At 44.9% G+C, this 16,112-nt stretch overlaps 1 protein-coding gene across 1 annotated transcript in view; it reads left to right on the top strand.

Moving 5' to 3' along the window:
- Positions 1-16,112, top strand: part of ANGPT1 (angiopoietin 1) — a 490,004-nt gene that overhangs the window by 353,322 nt on the left and 120,570 nt on the right. Inside the window, exon 7 of the mRNA XM_073679768.1 lies at positions 1,705-1,871. Coding sequence (XP_073535869.1) covers positions 1,705-1,871 — 167 coding nt within the window. The remainder of the gene's footprint in view (positions 1-1,704; positions 1,872-16,112) is intronic.

The raw sequence follows: 16,112 nt of genomic DNA, 5'->3' as shown, positions 1-16,112 counted from the left end.
TGATGATGTTTCACACACCACATGCCCAGATAAGGTTGTAAAATGTTAAAATTACATTTCCCAGTGAATGCATTTGTCACGGTTGAAAGCAATGCAAAAGTGCAAAAACGGATCAAAAATGCTACATGTGAACATAGCCCAAGGTGTGGAGGAGTATTTTTGTCTTTGGTTATTTATTTTGCCTTTTATGCAAGTCATTACCCTGGAAAGAATGTACCTTAACATATTTTCCAGGAAAATCCATTTTGGTTTAGTTTTTGCATGTTTAATTGTGAGTCCATAAAAGTGACGTAATACGTCTGAAATGCTTCCACGGGTCTTCCCCATGCTGTTCCCATGTCATTTGAGCACTGTTCCCATCGATTTGGGCAATTTTTAGGCCCTCTGCCGTCCGCCGGGGGGAGCCGCCTGAAAAATGCTCGAGTTTCCCATAGACTTAAATTGGGCTCATTGCTCGAGTCGAGCACCCGAGTATTCCAATGTGCTCGACCCAAGCAACGAGCACCCGAGCATTTTAGTGTTCGCTCATCGCTAATTATGATGCATATTTGGTTGGGATCACGAAGAAATTGGCAACTAATCTGTTTCATGTGAATTAACTCATAGGTTATATGACAGTAGGTATTCTAAAACAGACCTTTCTAGCTTGTGTTAAAGGGCTTGGGGTCCAAGTCTGCTGTTATTCTATGTGACTGAAAGCATGTGGATCCTCACAGCAGGCACAGTGCACGCTGTCAGAATTCTCCGTTGCTGGTCTCCGAGCAGGTGAGGCAATTTGCATACATGCAGTCACGGGTCAACTACACGTATGCGGATACATTTGTGGATACGTCTAGTTACATGACTGCCTACTCCCAGCACCAGAGAATCCTGACAGCTCGCACTGTGCGTGCTGTGAAGATTCACAAGTCAGCAGTCACATAAAGTGATTGCAGACTTGAATCCCAAGCCTGGACAACCTTTTTCATTTTTTCTCCATGTTCCCACATGTAGAATTGCTGCACTCCATTTTTTCCACTATGCTTTTCTTCATATTTTCAGCATGTTTTATCATCAAAATATGCAATAACAAACTGCTTACCTTATTTTTTGTTGCTTTTTTATTTTTTTATGCATTTTTATGCAGAATTGATGCAGTGCTTTTTAAAATGTGTTTTATTTCTTAGTGCAAAAACATTATTATTCTGCAGTTTAAAACTCAATTGTGTTTTTTTCAGGTTCCCCATAGACTTCTATGAACCAAAAAATGTAGTATTCTGCAGAGTCTTTAAATGCACAGTGGTCATGAATTTTCATGAAATCACATCCATTTGAACTTGTTTGAATGTTCAAAAACTGTGGTTTTTCTGCACACAAAAAATTGCAGTGGAAAAAATGCAATGTATTTATGCTAGTGGGAACATGGCCTAATCCTGAAAAACAAAAGGATAGATAGATAGATAGATAGATAGATAGATAGATAGATAGATAGATAGATAGATAGATAGAAAATTATTAACAATGGTTATGCTCAGAAGTACAGTAGGAAGAGGAGCTCTGGAGCACAACACGCAGCTCCAAAAGTTATATGGTCTGTCAAAGACTGACCTGTCCATCCAATGAGGAATACACATGTAATATAACTCATAATGACCTTGTAAAAAAATCATTAAAATATTTTGTACTCAGAAGATAAATGTGTCTTTTCTCCCACTTTGTCTCTAGGGGTTTGGCAGTCCATCTGGTGAATTTTGGCTGGGGAATGAGTTTATATTCGCAATTACCAGTCAGAGGCAGTACTCGCTGAGGATTGACTTAATGGACTGGGAAGGCAATCATGCACATTCGCAGTATGACAGATTCCACATAGGAAATGAAAAACAGAATTACAGGTAAGAAACGTGATGGTGTGACCAAGTTATATATCAATCCAGAAAACTGCTCAAAGTGCTCACAAAATTACTCCAATAAAATAGGAAACCTCAGGAGGAATGAGACATACAGGATAGAAATTCATTAAATGAACATGACATAATTCATAGGATAAAGCAAATGTATTGTAGCAAATAGAGACCAGAGCGAGAAAACTGCACATCCTAATGACATCACATAGGTACTTACAGTGGGTACGGAAAGTATTCAGACCCCTTTAAATTTTTCACTCTTTGTTTCATTGCAGCCATTTTGTAATTTCTAAAAAGTTAATTTTTTTTCTCATTAACTCCTTTCTGGCCCAGGGCATACTAATACCTATCTGTGCCCTGGGCCTTATTGGCCTCATACATATTAGTACGCCCTGACGACTTCACCCACACACAAGCGGTGGGGGCGAGATCGCTGCCGGGTGTCAGCTGATTGTTACAGCTGACACCCGGTGCTATGTGCCAGGAGTGGTCCCGCAATGTTGGTTCCAAAAGTAGACATGTGGGAAAAGTTATTTATTAACTATTTTGTGTAACATATCTCTCTGATTTAAGGACATAAAAATTAAAATTTTGAAAATTGCAAAATTTTCAAAATTTTCGCCAAATTTCCGATTTTTTCACAAATAACCGCAAGTGATACCGAATAAATTTTACTACTATCGGCAGAGCAGTAGAAGAGGGAGAAATGCCAACTTTGCCTCCCTCTGTCGGTAATATGTATAATTATGGTAATTATGGTATATCCTTTCAATAAATATTTAAATAAATATAATTTACAGTTTAATACATTTGTCTTCGATACATATGTAGCATGCGTCATTTTAAAGGGGCTGTCCAGGCCATTGAAGGCTTATCCTTAGCTGTTCCAATGTTCTATTGTGTTCAGATGTACAGTATATGGAGTTGGAACAACACAGCTACTTATACAGTGTAGTGGCCGCGCTCAGGGGCTGCAGCTCTGAAGAGAATAGTAGCTGAGCCGCAGTACCAGAAAATGGTCATTACACAGCTGTGCTATTCTTGCTCTTTACACTGAGAACACCAAGCCGCCATGGGTACTGCAAGCTGCTGATCCTTGGGATGAGGGTGTTGGGTGTCGAACCCCACTGATATGAAGTCCTTGAAAACCCCTTTAACTGCTGACATGCTGCACTTTTAATGCCCGAATGCCACGCAGCTCTACGATGTAAAACATGGGATTGTACTCAGATCAGTGTTATTCTATGGGGCCATGCACATGTTTCATTTATTCCTCAGCCATGCAAGTCATTGAGTCCATGGGAAAAATTGGACACCACTCGAACGACATCTGAGTGCATTCCAGTCATGTCCCACGACATGGGAATCGTACAGCGTTGTATTGTTGTTGTTTCTCTGCTATGCAATAAGGTTTACTCCTTTTAGAAGTTTGTCCTCCCTCTCTCCCTGTCTACCTCTTTAGCTCTGATGTCAGTAACCCCTCCCTTCTTCCTCATTCTCTGTGTGTCAGTCATTTTATGAGGCTCATATCTTTGCATGTCTGGATCAGAATAGCCTTTTTACCTACTGCAATTGTGCTTAACTACAAGAATTTAGCTTGAAAATAAACCTTTTTATGGGATCTTTATACATGCCTCTGCAGTCGAGTCAAGCTATCTGATGAAATCTCTTCGTGTGAGTACTGATACATAGAGACATTCACAGAAACGGAGTCTCAAGCACCCAACAACTGCAGCCTAGTCAGAATAAGACAGATTTTCACAGACTGACACAGAATTTTTTTCCATCTTCTCCATATCTGAGAAAATCGGATCTCACTGTAATCAAAGTCTGATCAGGGTGTGATTAGCTTATTTAGCCGGATTCTCTTGGAAGAGAGAAAATATGGTGGTGTGATCCTGGCCTTACAGTTACAGTCAGAGCTGTGCCATGGTCTTCCTTTTTCTCCTCTTGTACTGTTGTACTGCTGTCTTTATACATTTCTTTAGGACCATTATATACATCATCAGAGTTAGTTACATTTGACTTATCATTATAAACATACCTGTCGCTCCAGGTCACGTGTAAGAATAAGCTGTCAAGTATATGTAGTTGAGAAAATGCACAATTTCTGGCCATTTGTGGCTAGATTTGTCTGAGCTAGTGTGTAAAGACGAGCCGCTATGAAGTCTTTTATACATAATACACAGAAATATGAGGGATTCCTGCTCTCCTTTCTCTATGTAGCACATGTTCAGAAGCATCAGCATGGGAATATTATACAGGAATAATGAGCAGTGTGGTTGTGAATTCAGCTCTGCACTGTGTGCAGAATTATTAAGCAAGTGAGTATTTTGGCTATATCCTCATTTTTATGCAGATTAGTTGTATGCTTAGGCTACTCTCCCTCATTACACAATTACATATCATCTGATCTGCTTCATCCAATAAGCATTCAAATTTATACAGCTTAGATTTGTAAAATCTTCTTCTAAGAGCCATAACTTGTACATTTTTCTATTAACATAGCCATGTGAGAGCTTTCTTTTGTGGCCAAAAAAATCCAATAGGGATATAATGGGGAAAAAAAATGCAATTTCGAAATTGTTTTTTGGGTTTTGTTTTTACAGCATTTAGTGTGAGATAAACAGGATTGTCTGGGTCAGTGCAGTTATGGTGATTGCAAACTCGCAACAATTTTTTTTCTGTTTAAGTGGTGAAAAAAATTCAGAACTTTGTAAAAAAAAAATTTCATTGTGTTGCTCTTCTCCGAGACACATAACATATTTCTACTTTTCCATTGAGAGCTTGTTTTTTGTTGTGGTAAACTGACTTTTTTATTGATTTCAATTTGAGGTACATCATTTTTTTGGATTGCTGTTTATTAAATTGTTTTAGGACGTGTGGTGACCAAAAATATGCAATTCTAGTGTTTCAATTTTTTTCCACTTTTCAATGTCTACTATACGGGTTTACTAATTTTTACATCAGATATTAATGAATGCATCGATACTGAACTTTTATTTTTTTCCTTTCTTCATTTCTGAATTTTTCCTTTCTTTTCTTTATATTGTTAAAAAATATTTTTACATAATATTTTAGTCCCTGTTGCCGACTTGATTGTGCGATTGTTTGATCCTTTGTACTATATACTGCCTTTGCAGTATGGAAGAGCGAAAAAAAGACGATCAATAGTCCAAAGTAATCAAAAAGTAGCAAAATTTATTAAACAAATATATACAGGACAAGGAGAAACAGGGATGCACATATGTGAGGGAAAATCATGTGAGAGGGGCACCCTGGGAAAAAGCAGTGCCATATATGGTAGGTATATCATATTTAATCAATGGTCATAATAACACATGGTATTTTAATCCTTTACTTATCCAAGTGGGGGGTGTCAAAGGTGCATGTACATATTAGAAGAATGCACAATCCTAAGAAATAAATGCTAGAATAACAAATACCTTATACAGACACCAACTTATGCAGAACACCTTCACGCCAGCCCCGACGCGCGTTTTGGACCAGCCTTTGTCAGGAGGCATGACTAGGTGAGTATATGGGCGTTTAAGAACTACATACTGAAATTGCAATATGTAGGAAAACTCATGGTTTTCTGTGGAGCTCAAGGAGGTATGTGCATGGCAGAGATTGATAGAGGCTTCTAAATGGTTAACAGCTGCAGCCAATGCTCTGTTCAGTTCCAGCCACAGCTGCAAGGACACAAAAGCCGACTATGCAATATCTAACACACGTGGAGAAAGTTAAGCTCCTGAGCCCCCACCACACATGTGAACCCCTGCCCAGGATGTTTATTTGTGTCCTAATGCAAGAAGGGGTTAAGGTTAGACATTCACATTTTTTAGATGATTCTTCTCTTTAGAGAGAGGTGAAATGCCTGCTCACGTCCTTGGTGGTTCCCCGACCAGTGGCCTCTTGTCTCACTGCTCTACAAGCCTCTTCATAGTGTCAGACATGACTACATTAATTGCTGCTGAAAAGGACCAAGCCGTCAAGTTCTCCAGTCTTTATTTACCATCCCCTTTACTTATCTGATCCTAAGCCCTTTCATGGAGGTATCAAGTAACAGTCACTTGAAAACCAATAAGCCATTTCCCTCGTGACGGTTTTACATCTCCTCTTTAATAATGTCGACTTTAAAGACAATTTATTCTCCAACCTATTCTCATACATAATGACTTTCCCTTGTGAAAAGGTTTCTATAGGGACCCAAATCTCCTGCCATCTATGAAAGAACAATTTTTTTCTTCTTCTCATGGCTAAAGCTCTAATGGTTTCTAAAATGATGGTTTTAAGAAATCATGGCACGTCGTGAACCTGGATGTGAATTTCTAAATATCTGCCCCTTTTGAACGGGATTTTTTTTTCAGGCTGGTTACTAAGAAACTGCTGTAAAGAATCTTTGGAGGTTATCGGTGCAAACAAGATGGTTGAAAAGCTGACAGTCTGGAGATCATTGTGGTGCTATGTTCACTGCTAATATCTTGCTACTGACTATTAAACATGTGCAATATGGATGTTTCACCCGCATGTGCAATGACCCAAAAGGGGCCATTACAAACATTTCTGCATTCATATGAACCCGTGGAATAAGTCATGCTTTGATGTGTTGCCTGGTGTAATTTTGTTAAATTAAATGTAAATTGTTGCTCTGTAATAGCACTGGAGACCAGCAGGTGGTGGTATAAGGGTTGGCAATGGACTGTATTGAAGGATGTCTGATCAGCATCGTCTATAGTCTGGTTATTATGGTGACCAGGGAGCAGTTGAGAGTTGGCGGTTAGAGAGAGTCAAGCCTGTCTAGATGTGAGGTGTAGGGTACAAGGACTGCTAGGATTAAGTACCTTCCCAGACAGTCTTTTTAGAGCCCATTGCAGCAAGGCCAAACCTTGTCCAATATCAGAGTATCAGTCCCGTTGCCATCCAGCTGGCACCTGAATGGAAAACCAGTATTGCAGCTAAATGCTGGAGAAGCTGTGATTCCTTCATCTGTGATGCTGTAAACCATTTGAACTGTTCATACCAAGGTCTCGTCGGCCTTCTTCCTACCTACCTCTAAATCCGCTAGATGTACCCTGTAAACGGGTGTGGAGCGCCAGGAACCAGGCAGGAGGCAAGAGGACTTCACCTACTTGTCTGTGGTTTCCAGTATTGCAACTTGCCTGCAGTTTTCAGGATGTCTTCCTTGCTTTCTGTGGCTTCCAAGGTATCCAGACTTTCCTATTTCTCCGGAGTTCTGTCTGCTACCTGCCCCTGGTCTTCTAGGACCCATTCTACATGTCCATCGGTGGTTTTCAGGATGTCTTCCAGTCTGTGTGCAGCTTCCATGGTATTAGACTGTCTGAGCCTCCACTTTGCAATCTGCCTGGATGTCTTCCACCTGCCTGCAGTTTCGTGCATGCCGCCTGCTTGCCAGTGGTCTCCTGGATGTCTCACCCCTGGCAGTGGTTTCCAGCATCCCTCATGCTTGTCTGTGGTCTCTTGGATGTCTCTGACCTGCCAACAGTTTCCAGCATCCCGCCAGCTTGCCTGCGCTCTCCTGGATGTTTACGGCTTGCTTGTCATTTCCAGTCCCTCAGATGTCTATGTTCCGCTTGCTCCACCTAGCTGCTGCACTTACGCCCATGGCTCAAGTGCCCACCTGGACCTTGGGCTTAGAGGATCCACCTCACCTAGTGAGCATACTCTCTACACCTCTTCCTTACTTCTCTCTATGGCACTTGCTGTTACTTTTTAAACTAGATTCAATGTGATTGAAAGCCTATGGCAACCCTAGGTGGCACACTGCCATAAATTATTGGTCAGGAGTTTACATGGGTGCAGAATACTGAGGAATAACCACATACACGATAGAGATAAGCGGACCAAGTCGCTGATGATGAAGTTCTAGTTGAATTTCCTGAAATTTGCAGTTTCACGTGACTTCATACTTTTTGAGATTCAATTTTTGTTTTTTTATGGCTCCATTTCCCACACTGCTGAAGCCTCAGAGAGCAGTCTAATTTCTTTTTGCATTGCTGAATGGGCTTCCCCATAATGCCCTGCAGCTATGGCATCTAGTGGATTACCACACCTTGTACAGTGGTGGTCAGTACCTCGGACATCACTGATCAGCTAGCGGTTGACAGTTTGTACAACAGAGTCGTTTTACATGTCGAGTCATTGGGTAAGTCTCTCCTGTAGAGTGTGAGCTTTTAGAGTCAATGAGGTCCTCTTTCTCTCTCTCTCTCCCTCTACTGTAAATGGAAAGCCCTTATGCTCAGCTGGGTCCTCTCTCTCTCTCCTGTAGAGTGTAAGCTCTTATGGTCAGCAGGGTCCTCTCTCCCTCCTATAGAGTTTAAGTTCTTATGGTGAGTGGGGTCCTCTCTCTCTCCTGTAGATTGTAAGCTCTTATCATCAGCGGGGTCCTCTCTCTCTCCTGTAGATTGTAAGTGTGGCACCCCAGGGGTCTGGTTTCCACAGTAACAGCAATGTTATGTCTGAGAGCAGGTGGGAGGTCTCTTGGTCAGGAATCCTATGCATGCCACACCTCCTGCCCAGTCCTGGGAGGGGAAGGACTTCCCCTATATAAACCTGGGGCTGAGGCAGGGTTAGTGAGAAGAGTAGAGAGAAGAAGAGAAGCAGTAATAGGAAAGAAAGATCAGGAGCTCTGTGGGAGTCATGCTAAGAGGAGGTCAGGGCTGGAAGCTGTAGAGCTCGCCCTGATTGAAGATTTCTTACCGGACCCGGAGTCCGAGGCTGTGGGGACTAACTCCTACCCAGCAGCAGAAACCGACCGGCAGGGGATTTCAGGTTCTCTGGCCCAGAAACCCGAAGGCTCGGTCACAAGAGTGGGACCAGCACCGCCGTCGTGGAGCGGAAGCTACTAGAAGGCCCCGAGTCACCGGCCATACGGGTGAGCACCACACGGTACACTCAGGGACGTGGGCTACCTTTACCCGCCTCTAGCAAGGTAGCCAGAAGAGTACAATTAGTTGGGGAGGCCTACAACTCCGACTGGCCAAGGGGGATCCCATCAGCTCAAGGACTGACCAGGCCCCGACCGCTAGCCAGTACTCCGGGAGGGTCTATCTTTGTCACCAGTAAAGACCCTGAACTACACCGCATCGTCTCTGAGTGATTCCTGCTACCCCCATCATCCACGTCGGCTGCCCTGAGGCCATACCCCTCCCGTTGGGGGTTATACCATCCACGCTGCACCATCCTTCCACCGGCCTCAGCGGTCTGCCCTGCAGCGGCAGCTCCATAGCTGGATTCAACGGGTGGCGTAGTCGTCCTACATCTACTGCTAATATACCGCCACTTAGTCTGACTCCCTGGGCACGGACCGGGTCACCGCCACGAGACTACTACCCCTATCAGATCCGGCTCCGGGTAGTCCCTGCGTGCGCAACGCTACATCACATAGGCCCAGGGCGCGTCAACTTTTGGCGTAGTCGGCAGGATTTCGTGCCCGCAACCACCGGGTACTGCGTGCCTGAAAAAGACTGTTCAAACTTACCAGTGGTGAAGATTCCCGCCATCCGGCGCCATCTTCAGCCTTCTTCCCGCCATCCGTGAAGATTCCCGCCAACCGGCGCCATCTTCAGCCTTCTTCCCGCCATCCGTGAAGATTCCCGCCATCCGACGCCATCTTTTGCCTTCTTCCCGCCATCCGTGGAGTTTTCCCGCCGTTGGACGCCATCTTGAAGACGCCGCGCGGGAAGAAGAGGGGCGTGGACTCCGAAAGCGCGCGAGAACTGAAGCTCCGCCTCACGTCCAGACGTCGCGTAAGGTCCTGGAAGGAGCCCAGCAGACGCTGACGTCACAGGAGCGCGACGGAAGGTCCTCAACCCTGACGATCCACTGCGGAGCCGCGGCCTACGGAAGAGGATCATCGCAAGGTAGGCCACGGTCCACTAGGGGGGAGGAAGATGTCGGATACGGAGGAGAGCTTCACTGCCTCAACCCCCGCCAGCGCCACCGCTGCTGCAGTCATGCCTTTCACCATGCCCTATATCCCGGGAGCGGCCTGGCTACCCCAGTAGAGATGAGCGTTGTTCTACTCGAACTGTTCGCCAATCTCAAATTCGAGCTGTTTTGGGCGGTGTTCGAGCCGGTCGGCGAACACGAACAATTTGAGAAAAATTCGGCTGTTCGAGGTTATGTTCGATAACTGTTCGTGCACCAAAATCATAACTGGATTTTTTCTCAGTAATGATGAAAATTAATGTTAATACGCAGTTTGAGTGTACAGCGGGGCGGGGGGAGGGGCAGGGGATGGATCTCTGCAGGAACAATGAAGATCTCCATTTTTTTTTCTCTTTCCCGCATTTGCAGTGGGGAGGTGCAATCTGTCAGCCTATCAGCAGCGCACACACGGAGCGAAGTGCTTTTTTTCACACAAGCAAGGGCATGTGTGATTGGCAGTGTATGTCACATGTCCTTGCCCTATAAGACCAAGCCATTTTCCCCGTCGCCACCATTTTCTCACTGCTGCAGCTGCGTGTTAGACGGCACCGCTGTTGCTGTGTGCGCTATACCTTGTTAATTTCAAGCCAATTTTCGCACAAATATACAGATTGCTTGGGAGTAGGGAATAGTTGTGATTGCAGTCCTTTTAAGGACTAGGTTACAGCATTTCCTACGACTTTTATCAGGCAGGTCTGTGCTCTTAAATAGATAGATTGTGGGAGTAAAGACTAATTGTAATTGGAGTCCTTTTCAGGACTAGGTTACATCAGTTCCTATCAGTTTTTGCCAGGCAGGTCTGTGCCAGTGCTGTGCAAGTTTTTTTCACAGCATTTGGCTGAATCTAGCAAAGCTAATCCTTTTTGGCCTATTGCAGAGTGTGTTAGTCAGTGGAGTAGCCTATCTGTGTTGCAAGATATACCACCTGTGTATAGAATACCAATTTTTTTACTGCACCTAGTGAAGTAAAATCTTTTGGGCATAGCATCATTCTATTAGTCCATCTATACTGACCTCCATCAGGTTGCAAACTGAATATAATTTTTTTCTGCATCTAGCTCTGAAAAAATATTTGGGCTTCTAGCAGTGTGTGGGACTTGGTCTATTAGTCCATCTATACTGACCTCCATCAGGTTGCAAATTAAAAATAATTTTTTTCTTCATTTAGCTCTGAAAAAATATTTGGGCTTCTAGCAGTGTGTGGGACTTGTTCTATTAGTCCTTCTATACTGACCTCCAGCAGGTTGCAAATTGAATATAATTTTTTTCTGCATCTAGCTCTGAAAAAATATTTGGGCTTCTAGCGGTGTGTGGGACTTGGTCTATTAGTCCATCTATACTGACCTCCATCAGGTTGCAAATTAAAAATAATTTTTTTCTGCATCTAGCTCTGAAAAAATATTTGGGCTTCTAGCAGTGTGTGGGACTTGGTCTATTAGTCCATCTATACTGACCTCCATCAGGTTGCAAATTAAAAATAATTTTTTTCTTCATTTATCTCTGAAAAAATATTTGGGCATCTAGCAGCGTGTGGGACTTGTTCTATTAGTCCATCTATACTGACCTCCATCAGGTTGCAAATTAAAAATAATTTTTTTCTGCATCTAGCTCTGAAAAAATATTTGGGCTTCTAGCAGTGTGTGGGACTTGGTCTATTAGTCCATCTATACTGACCTCCATCAGGTTGCAAATTAAAAATAATTTTTTTCTGCATCTAGCTCTGAAAAAATATTTGGGCTTCTAGCAGTGTGTGGGACTTGGTCTATTAGTCCATCTATACTGACCTCCATCAGGTTGCAAATTGAATAAAAAAATTTTCTGCATCTAGCTCTGAAAAAATATTTGGGCTTCTAGCGGTGTGTGGGACTTGGTCTATTAGTCCATCTATACTGACCTCCATCAGGTTGCAAATTAAAAATAATTTTTTTCTGCATCTAGCTCTGAAAAAATATTTGGGCTTCTAGCGGTGTGTGGGACTTGGTCTATTAGTCCATCTATACTGACCTCCATCAGGTTGCAAATTAAAAATATTTTTTTTCTGCATCTAACCCAGCCAATAGTTTTGGCCTAATACCACAGTTTGGCCACTCAGCTCTGCTCGGTTACCATCCATTGTTTTTTTGTGCAAACAACTCCAGAGTTGTGAATTAGTTAACCACCAAAATGAGTGGAAAAAGGCCTGCTGCTGGTGGAAAGGGGAATAGGCGTGTTGGGAAGGGGAAAAAAGGTTGTGTCCGTGGGGTAGGTGCAGAAGAAAGACCATCTTCCAGCCAAACTAAAATGTCTACTTCTTTTAGCGGACAATGTGATAAGATCCCTTTCTTACGGCCACGCCAATCGCTACAAATTCCAGATGAGGCACAAAAACAGCAGGTGCTTCAACGGATATCAAGTGCTCCTTTAAGTGGGCTCTCCTCCACATCAACTTCAACATCACAAATACTCCAGTCCTCAAAGGTGTCACCCAAATCGCACTTGCTTCCTCGCAGCTCCCAAATCTCCAGCTGCCCGTCTGAGTATGAGGTAGAACAGATGGTTGAGTCTGCAGAGCTGTTTACTCATACTATAGCCTGGGAATCAGAGGTCGACTCCAGCGCTTCTGTGAATCCAGACGAGGAAATGATCTGCACTGATGCCCAGAATCTTTATGAGTCGGATCCAGGACCAGACGCAGAAGGTTCTGACCATAATGTAGACCCTCATTCCCAAACTGTAACTCCTGTTGGTGGAGACAATGAGGAAGACGATGATAAGACTCAAATACCTGATTGGAGCGACAACTTTAGTTTTTTGTCAGGGCAGGAACAGGTTGGCTCTGAGGACGACGGGTGTGATAACGCACAGGGTGATGATGATGAGGTCGGAGATCCCACTTACTTTCAACCCACAGTCAGCCAAGAGATGAGGTCAGCAGAGGAGGTGGAGGAAGATGCTAGTGACGACGAGGTCAGGTTGCGCCTTCCTGGACAGAGACGGAGTACTGGAAGCACGTCAACAACTGCATCCTCAAACACAACTCTGCCTCTCACCACAAGTCGTGGTGGCTCTTCAGGTCGCATGGGTGCTAAGCCTTGCATAGCCTGGGCATTTTTTCAGATCGATAAAGATGACCCAACTCGTGTTATCTGTAACATTTGTCAGCAAAAGCTAAGTAGAGGCCAAAAAATACATAGTTTGAGTACTTCATGCATGAACCGGCACATGGACATGAAGCATAAGTTGCAGTGGGAAGCTCAGTGTGCTACAATGCGGTCTAGCCGGCCGGGCCAACCACCGTCTGCCATATCTTGTGCATCCGCGGCCTCTTCATCCTCTGTGACTGGGGGGACAGCAGTCACACCTGTTTTGGGGCGCAGACCTGCCACCTCTTTACCCGCAACAGCCAGCGTGATTGGCAGGTCATCATTTTCTTTGGAGGTGGTAACACCAGCTGGTCTTGAGCGCTGTCCGACATCGATAGCACCACCTTTGGATCAAGGCAACCTAACATGTCCGCCTGCATCTTCCTCACAGACCGGCAGTTTGCCGGGGACACCCTTATCAACCCCGTCTAAGCACAATAGCCAGCCCTCGGTCCCTCAGATGTGGACAAGTAAAAGACCATTTCCTCCTAGCCATGAGAAAGCTAAGAGGTTGAATTTCACCATCTGCAAGCTCTTGGCTACAGAAATGCTGCCTTTCCGCCTGGTGGACACAGAGGATTTTCGAGACCTTATGTCCGTCGCAGTGCCCCAGTACCAGATGCCCAGTCGGCACTACTTCTCAAAGAAAGGTGTGCCTGCGCTCCACCAGCATGTCGCACACAACATCACCGCTTCTTTGAGAAACTCTGTGTGTGACAGGGTGCATTTCACAACAGACACTTGGACGAGTAGGCATGGACAGGGGCGTTACATGTCGCTGACTGGGCACTGGGTAACTATGGTGACAGCAGGACAAGGGGCTGCTGTCCAAGTCTTGCCGTCCCCACGAGTTGTGCGTCAATCCTCTTTATGTCATTTTTCCTCCACTGCTTCTGCCTCCTCAACCTCCTCTCGGTCTTCCACCTGCACCCAAAGCCTGTCTGGTCATGCCACAAGCTTTCTAACTGCGCAGAAGGGATCCTGCACACCTCCTTACTATGCTGGCAGTAGGGCTCAACGTCATCAGGCGGTTTTTACATTGAAATGTCTGGGAAATGTGAGTCACACAGCTGAGGAGTTGTGGTCAGCTCTGGAGAACCAATTTCATGAATGGTTGTCTCCACTGGACCTGAAACCAGGGAAGGCCGTGTGCGACAATGCTGCAAACCTGGGTGCGGCCCTTCGCCGGGGCAATGTCACACACGTGCCTTGTATGGCTCACGTGTTGAACCTGGTTGTCCAGCAATTTTTAGCCCACTATCCCAGACTAGATGGCCTTCTGCAGAGGGCACGGTCGCTGTGTGCTCACTTCCGCCGTTCGCATCCCGCAGCTCAGCGACTTACATCTCTACAGAAGTCGTTGGGCCTGCCACTTCACCGGCTAAAATGCGATGTGCCTACCCGGTGGAATTCAACTCTGCACATGTTGCAGCGACTGTGGCAGCACCGACAAGCCCTGGTGCAATACGTTCTGACGTATAGCCTGGGCCAACGAGATTCAGAGGTGGGGCAAATCACGCTGGAGGAGTGGTCTCAGATCAGGGACCTATGCACCCTTCTGCACAGTTTTGAAATGGCGACGAAGATGTTTAGTGCTGACGATGCCATTATCAGCATGACTATTCCGGTGATTTACATGCTGGAGCACATGTTAAACAGAATTCGGAGTCAGGTGGTGGCACAAGAGGAGGTGGAGGCAGTAGAGGAGGAGGAGTTGTATGCGGAAGGGCTAACATCTGCAAGGTCCAGACGGTCGGCAGCACCAAGGCGGCAGGCATGTGAGGGTGGGGGAGATGATTTTACCAGGGCGCATGGTAGCAGCCAAACTAGTGAGGAAGGTGCAGGAGCCCAGGAAGAAGTGGAGGACGAACTGATGGAAGACTCATCAGATGAGGGAGACCTTGATCACATTTCTGTTGTGCGAGGTTGGGGGGGAGAGGACAGAGGAAGGAAGCATGATTGCTACCTCGCCACCAACACAACAGGGACTTGGTGCTCCTGGATGCGCAACACACATGAGTGCCTTCTTGCTGCACTACCTGCAACATGACCCTCGAATTGTGAGAATTAGAAATAATCCTGACTACTGGGTTGCCACACTGTTAGATCCCCGGTACAAAAGTAAATTTGCAGAAATTATTCCTGCCATAGAAAGGGATGCACGCATGCAGGAGTATCAGCAGAGACTGTTGCAGAATCTTACATGTGCTTTTCCACAAAATACCAGTGGTGCACGTAGTGAATCTCACAGTTCCAACTTGCCAACCGTGGGACCGTCAAGTGTTCAGCACTCAAACCGTAACAGAACCACAGTATCTGCTGGTAACATCAATTTTGCGGAATCATTTCACCACTTTTTTAGCCCATCCTTTGCAAGGCCACAGGAGACAAGAAGTCTGACACATAGTCAACGCCTAGAGACGATGGTACAGGAGTATCTCCAAGTAAACATTGAAGCCACGACTGTGTCACTGGACCCTTGCTCTTTTTGGGCTTCCAATCTGGATAAATGGCCGGAGCTAGCCACTTACGCCTTGGAGATCTTGTCATGCCCCGCAGCCAGCGTTCTGTCTGAACGTGTGTTCAGCGCTGCTGGTGGTGTGCTGACAGATAAGCGCACGCGGCTCTCCACTGATAATGTAGACAGACTCACGTTCATAAAGATGAACAAATCATGGATCCGAAACGACTTTTCTACCCCTGTGTCATCCTGGGGAGAGTAAAAGCTTGATGATTGGTTAAAATCACCCTACCAACCGTTTTAAGCTTTCAAATTACTAATCATGTTTATCTGTATCTTGACTGGAAAATAATTTGGGCTTTGTAGCAGTGTGCAGCACTGATCCTATTAGGCCATCTATAATAAGCTTCACCAGATTTAAAATTAAAAATAATTTTTAGCTGCATCTAGCCCGGAAAATAATTTTGGGGCTCCGAGATGCGCAAGACACATAAGTGCCTTCTTGCTGCACTACCTGCAGCATGACCCTCATATTGTCAGAATTCGAAGTAATCATGACTACTGGGTTGCCACACTCTTAGATCCCCCAAACTTTTCGATCAACCTTTTCATTTTAATAAAGACCAAAAAAATGGTCATTTTTGAAATTATAAGCATTAGCAGGTTGTTAGAAACTGAAATCAAACAGTTTTC

The sequence above is a fragment of the Phyllobates terribilis genome, unplaced genomic scaffold (genome assembly GCF_046119375.1).
Source record: "Phyllobates terribilis strain yellow unplaced genomic scaffold, ASM4611937v1 Scaffold_4__5_contigs__length_816908805, whole genome shotgun sequence".
Classification (NCBI taxonomy): domain Eukaryota; kingdom Metazoa; phylum Chordata; class Amphibia; order Anura; family Dendrobatidae; genus Phyllobates; species Phyllobates terribilis.
The sequence above is the reverse complement of the archived record's forward strand: the minus strand, read 5'-3'. Positions and strand labels throughout refer to the sequence as shown.